Genomic DNA, 18,127 nt, shown 5'->3' with positions numbered 1-18,127 from the left:
ATCAAAAAAACTAAGAAAGATGCTAAAAAGCAAGAGCTTTTCTTAGAAATTTCACGAAAGTCACTCACTCTGGTAAGGTGAAGTCATACCAAGTTTCACTTCTCCCATGATAAAATTTCCTCCCAAAGAGAATCAAAAGACAGCATATCTATGGAGATACAAAGCTATTATAGAGCATACAAGGGAGGGCAAAGATAGTGAAGGGTCTAGAGGGGAAGACGTATGAGGAGCAGCTGAGGTCCCTTGGTTTTTTCAGCCCAGAGCAGAGCAGGCTGAGGGGAGGCCTCATGGCAGCCTGCAGCTCCCTCACCAGGGGAGCGGAGGGGCAGGCGCTGAGCTCTGCTCTCTGGGGACAGCGACAGGACCTGAGGGAACGGCATGGAGCTGGGACAGGGGAGGGTCAGGCTGGGTGTCAGGAAAAGGTTCTGCACCCAGAGGGTGGTTGTGCACTGGGACAGGCTCCCCAGGGCAGTGGTCATGGCACCAAGCCTGTCAAAGTTAAAGGGACATTTGGACAACACTCTCAGAAATACTGTCTGATTTTTGAGTGGTCCTGTGTGGAGCCTTAAGTTGGACTCAATGACCCTTCTGGGTCCCCTCCAACTCAGGATATTCTATGATTCTATCTAAACTAAGTATAAAGCAGGTAATGTTGGAAAACATTGTACATCACATGACCAAGGAAACAGCTGAGAATGTAGAAAATTGAAGGAATTTAAATACTTGCCTAGGGAGGTGCCATGCAACTGACCCCTTAATCAAAATATAATAGAAGTTTCATAAATACTGAGGTGGCAACATTTTATTTCAAACAGAAAACAAGTGGTTTTAAGCAAAGACAAGGAATGAAGATGAACTCAAAATACGTACTGCTCTCCACTGAAAGCCTTAAGTAAACTGTAGGCTGAACAGACATGTGCTCCGTATGGAAAGAGATTATGACCATCCCAGGTTCAAAGGCATAGTAATCTCTTCCTGCTACAGCAAGGTAAAGCAGGAGAAAGTTAACTTCCCTTATTTTCCCCCACCTATGTGAAGTGAATGAGTGACTTGCTCTACTATGACAGAGCACAAGAGGGCTGTCACCTTTACCTATTTTGACATTCAAGTACACTGACTAGACTCCAATAAAAACCTGTGAAATCTGTGATGAATAAAGCTGCACTCACATTCCTTACACAGGAACTTCAGGAAGAAAATTAATAATTTCGCCTCTATCAATAGTGACTAGCTTACTGGCAAATAACCTACATGAACCAAGCTGACCTGTCAGTCACTCGTGTGCTGCTATAAGTTGCCAACTGCCAAAGAATGACAGTAGTCAAAGAATAAAATTTCTAAACACTGTTTTAAGAAGCTTCAAACACTGACTTGGATATATATGACATCACAACTTCTATGTAAGACGATCCCAAATCCTATTTTGTAATCTGTAAAACACATTATCTCACCTACAAGTTTGCCTACTGAAAACTAGAAGTAAAAGCAGTTTTGGAACAGAAAGTGTTTAAATACTTAAAAATTCCAGAGAACAGCATCACAAGTTGGCATAGAAAAAGTTAGATCATAGAGGAAAAAAAGAAAAAGGTAATGAACACAGATTTAGAAGAATAACAAACAATGCAACAGGACTCTCAGCAATGGCGAGCAGAAAGAATTAGTGCTTCATTTGCTAAAATTATAGGAAAAGATTAGGGAAAAAAACAAAGAATAAAAAAAGAAAAACAGCATTCACAGCGGATTAGTAGAAACTACTTCAGAATCAAAGTCAACCCTAAATCATTTGATTCTGCTAGATTTATGTCATCTCTTAATAGAAAAGACGTGCTTTCATTACCTTTCTTTCGAAAGAGTGCATTTAGATAGTTTTCTGCTTGGCATTCAATCTTATCAGTGTTGGACTGGCCCTGAGATGATAGTTCCTCTGTAGGCGTTGACTGTGAAGAACCAATAATTGATGCACGATCCTAGAAGATACATGGAAGATTATAAAAATCTTTCAGAAGTTAGCCTACTGATAATATAATACACAACTAAGTTACTGAGCCACTAAAGAGATTTTTACTACTTCCCATCATAACCAAGCTATCTTAAGTCAAAATGCAGTATTAACCTATTTGCAGGATTCAGCTCTCTGATTCATACTTTCATACCAAAAATTAGGCGTTGGAGAGTCATGCTTGATATCATGTTCATACTTACACTGACTGTTTCTTTGTGTAAATTACAAAAGGAACATTTCTCATCCATAGACCAGTCAGTTAGCTCTTCTGGCTCACAGTCTTAAAAGAAGAAAAAAAGCTAGATGTTTTAAACACATAAAAATGGATTCAGAGAACAAAATACACATCCTACAATTCTCTTAACTAAGTTCCATTGTAATATAATATGCGTTTATTGGTACAATGTAGTCAATAGTATTCAATTCTTCAGTTATTTCAGAAGTCTAGTTTGGCTCATATGGTTCAACTTTCAAAATAGAGGGCATCTTCGTTAAAATGAAAATTGAACCTGTACATTTCAATTGATTACCTATCACAGTTACTGAAGGCATCTGCGTACAGTAAATTAAGCTCTGATACCCAGTCATTATTCCTTTTAATTAAACATTATTCCTTTTAATTAAAGTCTACAAGCCTACACCAAACTAAGCTAGGAATTTGGATACAGTCCTCTTATCATTTGAGCAACGTGTCATATTTAGACTCATTTTATACTATTACTACAAACGAACCAAAACCCTATATTCACTTGTAACGCTTCATTTATTCTGATAAAAACAAGAAGAATTTTAAAATCATCTGAAGTCATACTTTAGTCTTGAAGGAATATAGGACTTAAATAGATCTCAATGGAGACATACAATCTATGTTCTTTAATCAAGTTATTAAGCTCCATTTAAAAAGTTAGTTTTCAACCACATACTCTTACCAAACCACCAATCACTACAGACTTTCCAAAACTGACTGCTTTGATAGTTAAAATTAATCTTCTAGTTTCTTGTTTAAATTTACATATGGCAAGTTATACCAATCCGTTTCTGTGGCAACATTGTTCTTACACCTAAACAGTTATTGCTCATGGGTATTTAGCACCTTGATGTACTTATAGAGAATGTTATCCCCCCCCTTTACGCTTAATTTTTTTACACTTCATTTTGCTATGCTAATCAAATCTACCTGAGTCTCTCATGAGACTCAGCCCTCATCATCTCTGCACTATTCCCACTTGAACTCCCGTTTCTTGAATACAGGTGACCAAGGTCTCAAGATAATAAACTGCAGCACCCCAGTTGCGTATGAGTCTTGATCATGGCTGCATCATTTTGGCAGGAGAATATTAACCACGTTAACTACAGATCTTCCTACATCCCAGTAATTTCTAGCTCATGCACTCACAGCTTAAAAATTTGTTTTCCTTATTAATACCAAATACATCTTCCCCTCAATCACAGCATTACAACTACAGTTCTGCTAGGGAGGTTCCTGAGGTTATCTGCTTCCAGATACTGTAGTGGGTTGACCTTGGCTAGCTGCCAAGGGCAGGGGGTAAAAGTAAGATGGAAAAGGTCATGGGTCAATATTAATGCAGGGAGATCACTTACCAATTACTGTCACAGGCACAACAGACTCAACTTAGGGAAAGTAAATTGTATTTATTGCCATTTAAAACAACTTCCACAATGACAAAAAGGCAAAACTAATCACCTTTCCCCACCTTCTTCACAATCAGTCTTTCCTTCCCGACTCATCTATCTCCTCCCTGATCCCAAACAGGGCACAGAAGATAGGGATACAGGGGTTGCCATCAGTTTGTAAGAATTGTTCTCTGCTGCTTCTTCCTTCTCACATTTTTCCCCTGCTTCAGCATGGGAACCCTCCCACAGGCTACAGGGCTTCTTAAACTGCTCCAGCATGGGTCCTTTCTACAGGCTGCAGTTCAAAGAGCAGGTCCTGTCCACGGAGCACAGTCCTTCAGAAAAGACTGCTCCAGCAGGGGTACCCCAAGGGCCACAGTTCCTACCAGAAAACCTGCACCTGTGTGGGCTCTTCAGGGGCTCCAGTTTCCTTTTCAGGCCACCTGCTGTGGCGTAGGGTCTTCCACTGGGGTGCAGCAAAGGTATCTTCTCTGGCACAGTTCTCCAAGGGCTACAGGAGCTTTCCACTTCACTGTGGTCCCCTCCACGGGCTAATGCAGGTACATCTCTGCTCCAGCACCTGGAGCACCTCCTCCCTTTCTCTCGCTTTGGTGTCTCAGGAATGTTTCTGACATTCCCCTCCATCCCCATTCCTCTCTTACAAGTGCTCTGCAGTTTTTTTTGGTTTATTTTCCCAAATAGGCACAGGTGAGCCAAAAAATAAAATGAATCAAAAAAACGTTCTTAAGTTAAATAAAACATAACTAGATTTAAAGAATAATACTGAGTTACTTGGGTTACCTCAGCTGTCAAATGCTAATTTAGAGCAGAATTCTGTATTAACAACCTGTTATATACTTCCAGGGATGGAAACCAGCAGTTTTGATGGGTTGGACAGCTGATGATCAAAAAAGACATGGGATTTTTCCAACTGCACAGTAAGAAAAACAGCGAGTTATTTTTGCTAAATTAATCTAGACAACCCTGATTGTCAGAACTATTCTTTCAGGATGTCTGCACATAAAAAACTTCAAACATTATATACGTTCATAACAACTTCATGTTTTCATAGTTTTCCTTGCAAATCACAATAGGAATCTCATACAATGTGACTACTTATACTTGGGATTATGTGTGCAACTCCAACACAGCTAGTAAATTTAGCAGAGTAATTCTTCTGCCTTGGAATCCTGAAGTTCCACTGGTAAAAGTCTAATTGGAAAACAATCCTTCTGTGTCACCAAACAAGCAACACTTGAGAGGCGTAAGGTCTACATCACGCTAAGTTTATTCAAAGAAGTGTAAATCATGTGCAGGGTATCATATTAAGAATAAGAGTATAACATAAGAATTCAGTGAGTTAGAGAACACTGCTATCAGAATAAGAACTCTGAAATATAGAGGCGATCGATCAATTCTGAGCTTCTCTAACAGAAATACTTTGAAACTTAACAAGGAAAAGAACAATTGTTGTTACCTGGAAAATAGTGGTTAAAAATCGTAATACTGATGGAAAGAGAAAGCCTAAATGCTCTCTCAGCGACTGTCCCCTAAAATTCAAGTCACACTTCAGGAAAAAGATAAGAAGTAAAGAAGAGAAGGCTCTTTACTATAAAATTATTTCCAAACCATCCTCTCAGACACCTTCCCTTCAGAGCTGCAGACTTTCAGCAGCAGCACAGCAAAGTCAAGAAGTCAAATAACCTTGTGTGCATTAATGATGCCTGTTCCAGCTCAATGTAATAAAAAGAACTAACTACACATGCTTGCCTTTATATCCAGTCTTTCATTAGTTAATGTTACAGCAGCCATAGACCTAGACTCATTGCAATTTACTTCATGCACCACAGGTATCTTTTGAAAGAGTATCCCCCTCCCCCAAAAAAAAACAAAAATCACCACCAACAAAACAAAACACACAACCAAATATCTTATTCTTCACCTCAGACCAGTGCTTATCCAAAATAAAAACAAGAAACACAAAACAGCAAATTCCCAGAAGCAACTGCCAGGGCTGTTGCTTGATGTATCAAATACATCAAATGTCAGGCACACAACAGTCTCAGGTCACCAGAGGAAACATACTGATGTCAGTATTAGTTTTTAACTACAGATAGGCCATCTGTGCCTCTGATCTTTCTGACAGTATGGTTGTCTCTCTCTTAGATGCATTCAATTTAGGATCATGATCATTCATTCCCCCATTTTATCTTGCTTGGGGTTGGCTGATAAAAGATTTGGTGACAACTTAAAACAGCAGCCAGCCCATGAGAAAAAGTTGCTGGACTGTGCAAAGAGCATTTTAATGTTAATGCACAGTTTGGACTACTACTTCAAACCAATGTCATTTAGTGCAAAGCTATTAAACCGATTTCCTTTTTTTTTTTAATTAAATAATGACCTTTGACAAAAATTACCACCTGTTTTCAGTTCGTAAGCCATTCAAATGTTTGTTTCCTCCCATTATTTTTTTCCCTCCAAAGTCATGGTGAATTAAGTTAACAGACATCTATAGTACCAATCAGCTTTCATATTTATCTCTTAAAATGTGAAATTGTCTACTAAACCTAAGTCTAAAAAAAAGTCTGACTTACACTTCCCAGGATTTTCTGCATTATTACAATGTCCCTACAAATTTTCCAGCAAGTTGTCACAATTTCAAACAAATCCCCTTCTTCATATGGCACTGCTGATTCTTAACAATTAAATTAAAATATCTGAGGTGATTATCATGTTCCTTCATCTTTTTAATTTCATAAAAACTTGACTATAACTAAAAATTCATGTTTCTAATGTAAATTTTCACCCTATTACCTTCACTATGAATAAATATTCAAGAAAAACTTAGGAAAAAAGAACACAGCACACCCTCAAACAACCCTTTTGTACTATGTATTTTTTTTTCCCCTAGCAGAGGAAGAATAGCAAGAGCTGTGTTTTACCCACAATAGTGTTTTTCTCTGTCCATAAGAGAACAGACCCCCCTCCTCTCAAATCTCACCCCAAATCCTAGCACATAGTGCCAAAAGAATATACACATACCAGAAGAAAAGCTTTCTAACAGTTTAATTGAATATGCAGAAGTAGAATGTAAAGAACAACAATTTACATGTGAATCTACTTAGCTGAAAATGGGCATTAAGTAAAGGATTAGGAAGCCCTAAAGATTCAATGACACAAGAAGCCTTGAGAAGTTCTGAGCAGGACAAAGGCTGGATGCCGAGATATAAGACTTGACACCTCTGCAACCAGAAGATACACTATCAAAGCAGTCGGGAAAAAAAATGGTGATGAATAATAGAGGTAATGATAATCATTTAAGCAAACAAGTCCTACATAAACAACATATAAGAATTTTAAGATCATGAAAAAAACTTGCCATCAGATTATCATCTGTTACCATGGGTGGGGTTGTTCAATTAGTTTGGCTGCTTAGTAAGAAAGTTTAAAGTTTACAAGATATTTTCTTTGAAAGGTAAGAAAAAAAGGACTAGCAAAAGTGAAGTGTACCCTTTACCATTTAAAATTGTCATTTTTTTTACTCAAGCAGTTTTACAGTAATTTAATCTATAGATCAAATACTATTTCAAGACAGAATTAAGGAAGAAATACACCAATTAATACATATTAGACTTTATGCATATTTTTTGTTACACAAAAAACATAAGAATGAACGAACAAATAAGAGAAAAATGCTACTGTAGCTAAGTGGCATGTATTTCAGCTGATTCTCACAAATTTCTGGATAAGACATTTTATTTCTTAAGCTTTATTCAAAGAAACATACTCTCCTGCTAACAAAGCATAATGGTGCATGTTGATAGTATGGATAGCACTGATCCAGTGGTCATGATGAGCAAAATGGACACCTTATAGGATTTAAGCATGTTGCGGAGAGCCTAAAAATGTGGCTTCTATTCTATATACCAACCATATATTTTAAGTGAGTCAAATTTGTCTTAGTTTCATTACCTGTAAAAATGGAAAAAATGGCACTTGAATTATGACAGGGAAGATTTATTGTCAATCTCACTCAAGAGTTCTGTATTAATCTTTATAATGCAATTCAGATGTCAGTTTAGAAACAGCCCCGCATCCTAAAATGTCTGCTTCTACTGTATTTATAGAGAACATAGGAAGTCTCTTTCAAACTGTTGTAGTATCTATATCAAAAAAATGAATCCAAAATAATAAGGCAAGGTGGGAATCCCATCATCCTTCATCTCTTCTGCAGTTGCTCCAGAAATAAAACCAATTTTATAGGTGTCAAACACAGAGAGGCTCTAACTGTCCAAAATTCAGGCACATTACTGACATTCTGACAAGGGAAAAAGAAATCACTTAAAACTTAAAATTTTAGATACACAAATTTAATCTGCAAGGACAAAAAGAGCCACTAGGGCATCCAGACAAACAATGGAAATAGTATATCACCTTAAACAGAAGGCCACAAGGAATCTTCAACAGCATGAGATAAATAAGCTGAAGCTTTTCCCTTAAGAAAGGAAGCAGCAAACACGAAGCAACTCTAAAGTAGTATTGTAACACTTTACGGTGGACTATTGGGCTCCTTTAGCTGTAATGCTTACGCTCTGGCCATTCGCTTGGTGCTTTGTCATCTTATGACAAAGCCCAAAAAATGTCCTGAATTTTCTTTCAAACTGTAAACCCTTTGATGCAAGAGAATAATAAAGCTTCAATCACTAATCAACGTGAAGCCTAACACATAGCAACCCATTAGAATTACAACAAGATATTGTATACTATTACAAGATTAACATCGTCCTGTTCCCTTTCCAAAGAGTAGTGTGCTTTTTTTTTTTTTTTTTAATCACAGCAGATGGGAGTACCACTCAAGAAAATAAGCTCTAGCCCAAATTTACAAGTTTCTTAAACATTTTTAAGAGTCTGACTAGTGTTATGCTTAGCTTTGTAAGTGGTAGAAAATTACTCTTAAAATAGCAGTAAAGTAATATTTTATGTTCTCTCCCTTCCCTTGAAAAGTGTTATGCATATGACACAGGCCAAGGAACTTACACAGTACGAAGAGGATAAAACCTCAGCCAAGTTAAAACAATTGTTCCAAACCTATTATAAACAAACACACACAGTATATGACACACTGGCTCATGTACTAGCAGTATACTAATTACAAAACTTTATGAACTACACTATCAAATAAAATTGTAAGGAAATTAAACAGAACATTTTGAAGGTTTGATAAAAAATAATGCTTTTTTAAAGCCATGAAAATAATTTTGACAGTACACTTCTTTCAACACTTCAAGGCAGTTTTGTGCTGGATTTTCTTTCCCTGCTTTTGTTCAAGACTGATAACATCTGGATCTTTAGTTAAGTATTTATTAACACTTATTCCAACAAAACCAAACCCATTTGGAATAAGAATAGGTCTTAAAAAAGAATAGTGCATTTTTTTTCATAGAAAAGATTAAGCTTTCTTGACTACTACAAAAAGCAAACTAGCATTCATAATCTTCCTTTTTCTAATTAATATTGATAGGGAAGACAAGCTGCTCACCTTACTTTCTAAAAGCTGTCCAAAAAATGAAGCCAGAATTACAATATTCCGGAAAAGTTTTTTTCATGAGAGTTTAACTAATCCCAAATTTCCCTACATAAGATTGCTTAGGTACCATTTTAACTAATGTTTTGCCTATGCACAATACTGACATGAGCACGATGAAAAATAAGTTGGGAACAAAACCAAAAGATTATTTTTTAAATAAACTTTACATGCTTTAAAATGCCTCCAACTAAAATAAAAGTTTGCAAATAAAGATTATTGCACTAAAAGCTGGCTTATTTACCTTCAAATAAACTGAGGTCTCTTCGTAGCCTTGGTCCATAAAGCCCTTCTAAAATACTTTCAAAACCTGGAAACGAAAGAAATCAAAGTTAATCAAAGGTTTCTTATAAAAAGAAAGCAAGTTTGAAAACACTGGCAACAGATAGTCTCAAATTCCAATAGCAATTTCAAGAATTGTTACATTTATCACAAGAGTGTTTATTCCTGACACTATAGTACCATTCAGTAGAATTAGAAGATAAACATAAGACAAGGCAATTGCCATCTGCACACAGTCAGCCTATTAAGCCATGCCCCAACCACCTCATTAGACTTAAAATAACTACCATAGAATCTTAAGGGTGGGAAGATTAACCTCATAGCTCTACACTAGTAGAGTAAGTCTTTCTTACACCGAGAATTAGAAGTTGGGAAGAAGAGGGCGGAAGGACACAGGATTTCAAAATCAGAAACTTCTCATTTAGGCTCACGAAAAAATTACATTATATGAGTAGGTTAGTATTCCGCAAATAAAAGAAAAGAAAGCTTACTTTGCTTCTGATGTTGTAACAGTTCTGTATGAAAACGTTTTAAAATTGAGGATTAGATAAATCCAATTATTTTCCAGATTTACTAGCTAGTCTGTTTTAGGTATTTGGTAGAAGCACATACTGCAGCAGGGGAGAAGAGAGACAGAGCAAACAACTGATCAATAACAACCAAAAAAAGAAGAGGACGTGCAGGACAACTGATGAAACAGTCAGAATTTATAACATCAGTAAAACGGAAATTTTGTTCAATATAGAAAGAATTTCCATGTGCCTCCTCTTCTCTCCTACAGACTCCTATATAATAAGCCTATTTTCAACTAAGAGGATAATTCAAAGCAGCATTTGAAGGTTCTCATTCTTTAATATGAACAGGTCTTGAGTATGAAGGCAGCACTTTGCAGGACTATTTTATCATCCTACTACATGAAAGATACCACCAGTATCTTCAAGAAACATCTGCCTACCATCAGCAGAGAACACTTCTAATTATAAATCTGCTCATCACCCGTCATGCCCTTTATCACAAGCAACGTTTACTTTTTGGTTTAGATCGTATGTACACTAGTATGAGGAGGAATTAACATGCTACATAAGGTACGGTGGATATTTAATAACTTAACTTCTCTTGTCTATGTTAGGATTTTAATTTAACATACAGGAGCTGTTCTGCCTGACAGGTCCCATTGTGTTAAAAATTACCTTTCAATTTCGCATAATTTCATGGGTTTTATATATGAATTATAATATTAAATTGACTAATTATACCTACTATAATTTTATGATTTGAGATAGAAATAAAACATATTTCTAATTTAGGTTTCTACTTTTTTCTTTTTTCGCAATAAATATAGTTACACAACAGCACAAAGTAACAGACAAAACCACTCTCCTCTCAGGTGTTTTTTTTATTTTTTTAAATACAGCTACAAAAACTAGAAAGCAAAAATCCAAGGTCGAAGTATACACTAAAAATTATATTAAAGTATCCACTGACTCTGAGATTCAATGTTGTAGGAATTCAGATCATACTGCACAGATTCCTAGCTCTTCTGACTTCAAAGGCAAGAGAAGAAATCTTGAGATAGCAATTCCCCAAACAACCACCCGAAAGTGAAATCATAATAACAAAGGCAGTGTAATGTTATAAACAACAAGCCACTTAAGCTCAGCAGCTAGCCAATACTTAGATTCTTGCAAGTTACAGTTCACTGGAGCATTGCTTGGAAACAGCTGGGCTTATTCCAGAAGAACAAATACTAACTCCAATTTTTTTTTAGTACTTTCTAGCTCTACAAAACTGTTCTTCTTTCCAAAACTGCTTTCCACGCATCTTGTGTTATAAATGCTAAATAGCACAGTTGGCTTTTATGGTTTTCACTCCTGAAAAAAACAGGCACCAACCCACTTCACTGATGTTTCACCAAACTTGGTTCCATCCTACCCATCCAAAGTGGCACTTCTCTTACCAGAGCTTCCCCATGCGGCCAACAGGTTTGACTTACTACTGCTGATACATGCCAGCACCATTTCATGAAACGTAACCACCTGAGCCCAGGAATTTCAACAAATCTTCATTTTATTGGAAATGGAAGCAGTAGCTTTGGAACTCTTCAAACCCTGAAGAGCCTACAGACTCTGGCCAAATATACTTTACTTACACACCTGTATAAGTGTGTAAGTACACCATTACTGATACACCTTTCCGGCAAACAATCAAGAAATCTGTTCTAAGTTCATTTTAGAAATGTCTTCATATCAGTCTTTTGGTGGCTGATTCCTTGCTCGACTCCAAACTGCCTTTCACAACTACTGTTAATTTATCCTTGACACTTTTTGGCTCCGAACTGAAGAGAAACACCATGCTTTATTATCTTGCAATGCCCTAGTCTATCAACTTAATTCCTTTTACCTCTAGCACATTTATCGTGTTACTTTTCTTCTTGTATCTTTACATAGGAATATCAGCTCTATCAATTACTTGACACCCATTATGATCCAAGTCACATTCCTCCAACAATTTTCATAAGCAGAAGTTTATGATACTGCTAGTCTTTTGACAGTTAAGGAAAAATGTTTCCACAGTTAGCTTTTCTGAATAAAGCTGTCAATTTCCCCTACAACAAGTATTTCTTCCTTAACCCCGTTATGATCATCCTCTACCAAATCTGTTGCTTTCCTCACTCAGGGCTAGGATAAGGACTCCCAGGACATGGCTGCTGGAAGCTGTGACTTCCAGCTACAGGAAGAGGGCTCTCTTTTTCCATCGGTAGTTCTTCAGGCACTGAAAAGGTACACAGCCCAGGGAACAGGTCAGAAGGAAGAAGTTCTGCCAGGTCTGGCCTGATCCATGGGTCCACAACCAAAGCCACTAAAAAGAAGCAGTGACCAACAGTGGCTGCAGACTTCTGTATGTGTGGGATGAAGGCTTCCACACATGGGACATACTGTCTGTCTGACTGCAGAGGTCTGTTGTTCACCTGGGGTCCTGATCTAGGATATAGCTGAGAGACTTTTTACAGTTCACCTGACCATTGCAATGTTATTATTTGGTGCTTGTCTACAAGGCCACTATGATACTGCCAAGAGAGATCTTCAGCAGATCAGAGTTCACTACAGATATCCTGGAACAACAGGAAGGACACTGGTGGTGATCCAGGGAAAAGGCTTTGACAGGAGCAAACACATCCTGGGAGTAAGCATCTGGTTATCTGGCTGCAGGCAGGACTTCAGATTTTATGGCAATAAGAGTCTCTGAGAAAGTGCTCAAGAGAAACAAGATCCATTTGGTAATGAAAATCTTCATTGCCAACAGGCTTGCCTGGTAATAACAGCTCCAAACTCCATATGCCAGGGAAGTGCAGCCTGAAGTCCAGAAAGTGGGAGAATGGCAGAGAGGGTAAAGACAGGACAACACAAAAGCAAGGCTCCTCCAGTCCCCCTGAAAAAGTGGCATAAGCAGGGACACATCTCCAGTAGCATCCCACAGCTAAGCCTGCAAGCATGTTTCCAACAAGTTTCTTCAAATGACTCAGACCAAGCCTTAGGAGAACATCCAAGAAGAATACATATCATGTAACAAATAGAAGCTGGCATTTGAATACCACTTTCAAACACACCACTTGGCAGGTCTGAAGTTGGAGGGAATTATTACACAGTTGGGGAAGAAAGCAGTAGTATATGTGCAAGTTATATTGAAGTGTTTGATATACTCTACACCAAATTCATTTCTGGATTCCCCTAGTCTTGGTTATTGCCATATTAACTGAGTATTTGCATCTTTTCTTTTCCAGAGAAAACACATTTTATAAAAGCAGAGACATTTACATCTATCCTTGACTCTCATTCCTTCCCATCTCTTTTGGTTGTCACCCCCCCCCCCCCCCCCCCCCCATTTCATATATTCATTTTTCAGCAGTAATCCAATTCCACACCTTTAGCTACAAGGGTTACTCGCTTTTGAGGGCAGTGGTGGTATAAGGTCACTGCATTTGAGACACTTCACTGCAATTTAATCATCTTTGGTAAAAACAATTTATGCCTTTTTCCTTACTCTTTTACCCTACACTAGAACACATTAATACTAGATCTCAGTGAAGGCCTCACAAGGCTTAGGCAAACTCCAGTAACCACACTTGATGCAGGGTATATGGAGGTGGTGGTCTACAGCCACTTGTAACTAGCGACCTAGGAAGCCCCATAACTAGCTATTCCACAGTAGCAACCAAGGAGAAGAGGAGTAGAAGGAACATCAGTGAAGGAAACCCCTACAACCTGAACTCTGGCCACACAAGTGACCTTGCAGTAAGTTACCTAGAAAAACCCTTCACTTATAGTTGTTCCCCTCTCTGACATTCCCTCCCCCCATACCCCATCTATGGAAGCTTTTGCCAGTTTAGAAAAGTTTAAGCAGATACTGATAAAAAGCCTTCAAAGAAAGTATTTCTAAATACCTTCACTTATGATACTTTTCTGCACTCAAAGACTGTTTTACTCATATCACTGGATACATAACAGAAGTGATAGACAAATGGTCCTTACTTAGGTAGAAAAAATTAAATGGAAGAGAGGTGTTTAACAGTCTCGTTTAACCAATTCATATTTACTGCTTTATTTTTCACCTCGATGCAGAAAAGATATCTATTAGAAGAGATCACAGAACAGCTTGTATTGGAAGGGACCTTAAAGATCACCTAATTCCAACCCCCCTGCCACTGGCAGAGGCACCTCCCACCAGACCAGGTTGCCCAAAGCCCCATCCAGCCTGGCCTTGAACACCTCCAGGGATAGGGCATCCACAGCTTCTGTGAGCAACCTGTTCCAGGGCCTCACCGCCCTCTGAGTGAGAGCTTCCTCCCAGCATCCAGTTTAAATCTCTCCTGTTTTAGTTTAAAACCACTCCCCCTTGTCCCGTCACTGTCTGCCCATGTAAAGTCACTCTCCATCTTTCTTATAAGTCCCCTTTAAGTAAGGAGAGGACACAGTGAGGTTTCCCCAAACCTTCTCTTTCTCCAGACCAACGAGCCCCAGCTCTCTCAGCCTGTCTTCACAGGACAGGTGCTCCAGCCCTCTGATCATTTTTGTGGCCCTCTTCTGGACCCACTCTAACAGCCCCACAATCCTTCTTGTGCTGGGGGCTCCAGGCCTACACGCAGTATTCCAGGTGAGGCCTCAGAAGGGCAGAGCAGAGGGGGTGACGATCCCCTCCCTCACCCTACTGCCCACACCTCTGTTGATGAAGCCGGCCTTCTGGGCTGCAAGCATGCACTGGCGGCTCATGTCGATCTTTTTGTCCACCAGAGTCCTTCTCTGCATGGCTGCTCTCAGCGGGTTCTTCTCCCAGTCTGTGCTCATGGGTAGGACTGTCCTGAGCTGGGTGCAGCACTTTGCTCTTGGCCTTGTTGAACCTCACTAGGTTCACGTGGGCACACTCTTCTAGCTTGTCCAGGCCCTTCTGGATGGCATCCTTTCCTTCTGGTTTATCGACTGCACCATTCAGCTTGGTGTCACCTGCAAACTTGATGAGGGTGCACTCAATCCCACTATCTATACCACTGGTAAAGATATTAAACAGCATCAGTCCCAAAATGGACCCGAGGGATGCCACTTGTCACTGGCCTCTACCTGGATATAAGCAGCATCGACCACAACTCTGGCTGCAGCCACCCAGCCCTTTCCTTACATCCACTGACTGGTCCACCCATTTCTCTCCAATGTAGAGATCAGGATGTCGTAATAGGACGTGTCAAAGGCCTTACAGAAGTCCAGGTAGATGACATCAGCCAGTCTTCCCTTGTCAACTGATGCTGTCACTCCATCACAGAAGGCCACCAGATCAGTCAGGCATGATTTGCTCTTGGTGAAGCCATGCTGGCTGTCCTGGATCTCCTCCTTGTCTTGCATACACCTTAACATTGCCTCCAGGAGGATCTGTTCTATGGCGTTCCCAGGCAGAGAGGTGAGGCTCACCAGTCTGTAGCTCCCTGGGTCTTTCCTTTTTAAAAACGGAAGGGACATTTCCCTTTTTCCAGTCACCAGGAACTTTGCCTGACTACAAAGACTTTTCAAATAAGATAGAAATAAATTGATGGGTATGATGGATCACATTGTTTTCTTGTGTCTTCAAATAAAATTTTGCTTTTTCCCCCTTTTCTCCAGTATATTTTCATTTAGATCTAAGAAGGGTATGACTGCTGCACGCTGCTTTGAAGGACATGGGCTATCATGTATATTTTTATTTACTACAATGAAACAAGACCTTTGGCTTAAAGCACTGAAGCCTCTGAAGGCAGCACAAGATCTCATATTTCTCTAAAACACACTTTTGTCAAACTACAACCCTGTTCACTTCATCAGGTATGTTGTAATCTTCCCAATTTTCATGCATCTAAAAATTATCAGATTCGTAGAATGGTTTGGGTTGGAAGGGACCTCAAACACCACTCAGTTCCACCTCCCTTGCCATGGGCAGGGACATCTCCCACCAGACCAGGTTGCTCAAAGCCCCATCCAACCTGGTCTTGAACACTGTCAGGAACGGGGCATCCACAGCTTCTCTGGGCAACCTGTGCCAATGCTTCACAGTAAGGAATTTCTTCCTTATATCTAATCTAAACCTACCCTCTTTTAATATCCCATGAATTTCTATCTTCCTCCACTCTGTGCCTTACAACACTAGTAATCACATCTGAATTACTGGGGTTCAAGCTGGTTTGCTAGAGTCTATATCACTTCTGTTACTTCCACTCACCACTCTTCTGGTTTAAAGAGAAACACCTCCATTAAACAACACGCCTCACACAAGGAAGACTGTTGCATACACCTTGTTTTTTTGAATTTTTACTTGATGTTATAATAAAACTAAATGAAAAGCTAAAGGAGAAAAAATGCACATGCTAAGCAGCATGCAGATTAGCACATGAATAATAGAATTAATGCTGCTTTTAAAACCAAAACTAATGTTAAAATAGTTTCAGGACTGCTGATTTTAATTGTTAAAGGACTGTAAAAATTAATAAATAGTCTTCAAAATGTAATTAGGAAAATTCAAAGAACAGGATTATATTTAATGAGATTATGCACAAGCACAATACCACCAGACAGCCTTAAAATTAAACTTATTTTTTGGTTTTCTGTAATAGTAGTGTTATTTCACCTACTGGCTTAAGTGACTCGATTACAACCAAGAGTTTAACTCCTACTTCTGAATTTGAGCCTGTGAACATTGTTATCTGGTCTTCATGTAAGTTCAGTTCCCACCCTGAAGTCATACATCACAACCTGTATTTTGAAGAGGTGTTTCCTAATCCATGAAGACTATTACACAAACCATATGAGGCATCTCAGGAACTAAAATCACATTGGGAAGAAATTACGGCCTGCACACCCCAGACTGTCATAACCAATAGACAACCTCCTTAACTGACAGCCTCCTTTCCCTCCCATACGCTTTTATTTCAGTAGCAATAACCTCACGGCAAGGCAATACATACAGTGAGCAAAAACTTTCACTAGTTAATACCAATGTTCTGCTTATGAAAATATTATAACGGAGGTTTGTCATTTATATATACACTTGTCCCCATTCTATACAGCTTCACAGCTGCGTAATTTAGTTTGGCTCAGTACAGGAGTGCACCTGAAGGAAGTTTTGTAGTTTGTATTAGCTATCTTGGATTCAACTAAGTCATACCACAGACAGAATCCAGTTTCTTTAGTCCTGTCAGGCATTAGATTTATTTTCAATTGCTTTTAAAAAAATAACCTATGCACCGAGTTTCACAGTCTCTCTGAATGACTAACTTCTGCTTCTCTTCAAGTTCTGTCTTCAATACTTACTTTAAATTACAGATGCAAGAGTAGCAAGCACTATTTGTTTTGGCTTACTTAAAGAAAGGCAGATGACTCCTTTGCCTTTACAGGTTATCCCTTTGATAAGAATGGGTCTCAGAGCTCATGTTTACATGATTAGAAATTAAAAGATGAGTAAGTTATACCTTTCCAAACTGTAGCACCTGTGAAACGGGGGCATACTTGTACTCTGTGTTCCACTGTATTTGACAATGCACTAGGTCACTGGTTCCTCTGAATTTTTTTTTTATCTACATGTAAGTTTTGCCTTTTTTTGTCTCCAAATAAAGTCTCCTGTTTCTAAGTAGCAGGAAAAACAATTGTATCAAAAATTAAAACCCTTTAAGAACGTATGTTCATTAATCATCACCAAGTTCCTTTGGTTTGTCAGACCACTCTCGACTGATTTAGAAAGCATTTTATGTCATTTTTGTAGCAGTAATTCAAATTTCTGAAAGCCATCGAATAGTTTTTTCAATCTCCTGCTCTATTACACCTGGATATCTTTAGCCCATTACAATACAAGCAGCAACTCCCTTATAGGTTGTTAAAAGAGCAATATTCTGCAGACAAGAGTTACTTTCATATTTTATAAGAGTAAAGAGCAAGGTGTTCAGAGTAACTTAAATTTGACCTTCATATCTGTTGGTTTCTTCTGCCTCTCCCTTCCTTCCACAGGTAGGGGCTACCCCCCGAGCTATAGATGGATTCATAAATCTACTCTTTACATATTCATATGATCTCAGACTTTTTTTTTAAATCTACTATAATAAGAACTTGGAAAGG

General features: G+C 38.6%; 1 protein-coding gene across 5 annotated transcripts in view; it reads right to left on the bottom strand.

The window, feature by feature from the left end:
- LCORL (ligand dependent nuclear receptor corepressor like) overlaps positions 1 to 18,127 on the bottom strand; it is an 80,100-nt gene that overhangs the window by 44,814 nt on the left and 17,159 nt on the right. For 4 of the 5 annotated variants that reach the window (XM_035568978.2, XM_035568980.2, XM_035568983.2 and 1 more), the window contains exons 2-4: positions 9,466 to 9,531; positions 2,203 to 2,282; positions 1,838 to 1,967 (exon numbers count right to left, since the gene is read on the bottom strand). In XM_035568978.2, coding sequence (XP_035424871.1) covers positions 1,838 to 1,967; positions 2,203 to 2,282; positions 9,466 to 9,531 — 276 coding nt within the window. Of the gene's footprint in view, positions 1 to 1,837; positions 1,968 to 2,202; positions 2,283 to 4,484; positions 4,569 to 9,465; positions 9,532 to 18,127 lie in introns of those variants that run through there. The other variant, XM_050710260.1, reaches the window with a different exon arrangement.

Source organism: Cygnus atratus, chromosome 4, assembly GCF_013377495.2.
Source record: "Cygnus atratus isolate AKBS03 ecotype Queensland, Australia chromosome 4, CAtr_DNAZoo_HiC_assembly, whole genome shotgun sequence".
Lineage (NCBI taxonomy): Eukaryota > Metazoa > Chordata > Aves > Anseriformes > Anatidae > Cygnus > Cygnus atratus.
Note: the sequence above shows the minus strand (reverse complement) of the source record. Positions and strands in the feature narration are given on the sequence as shown.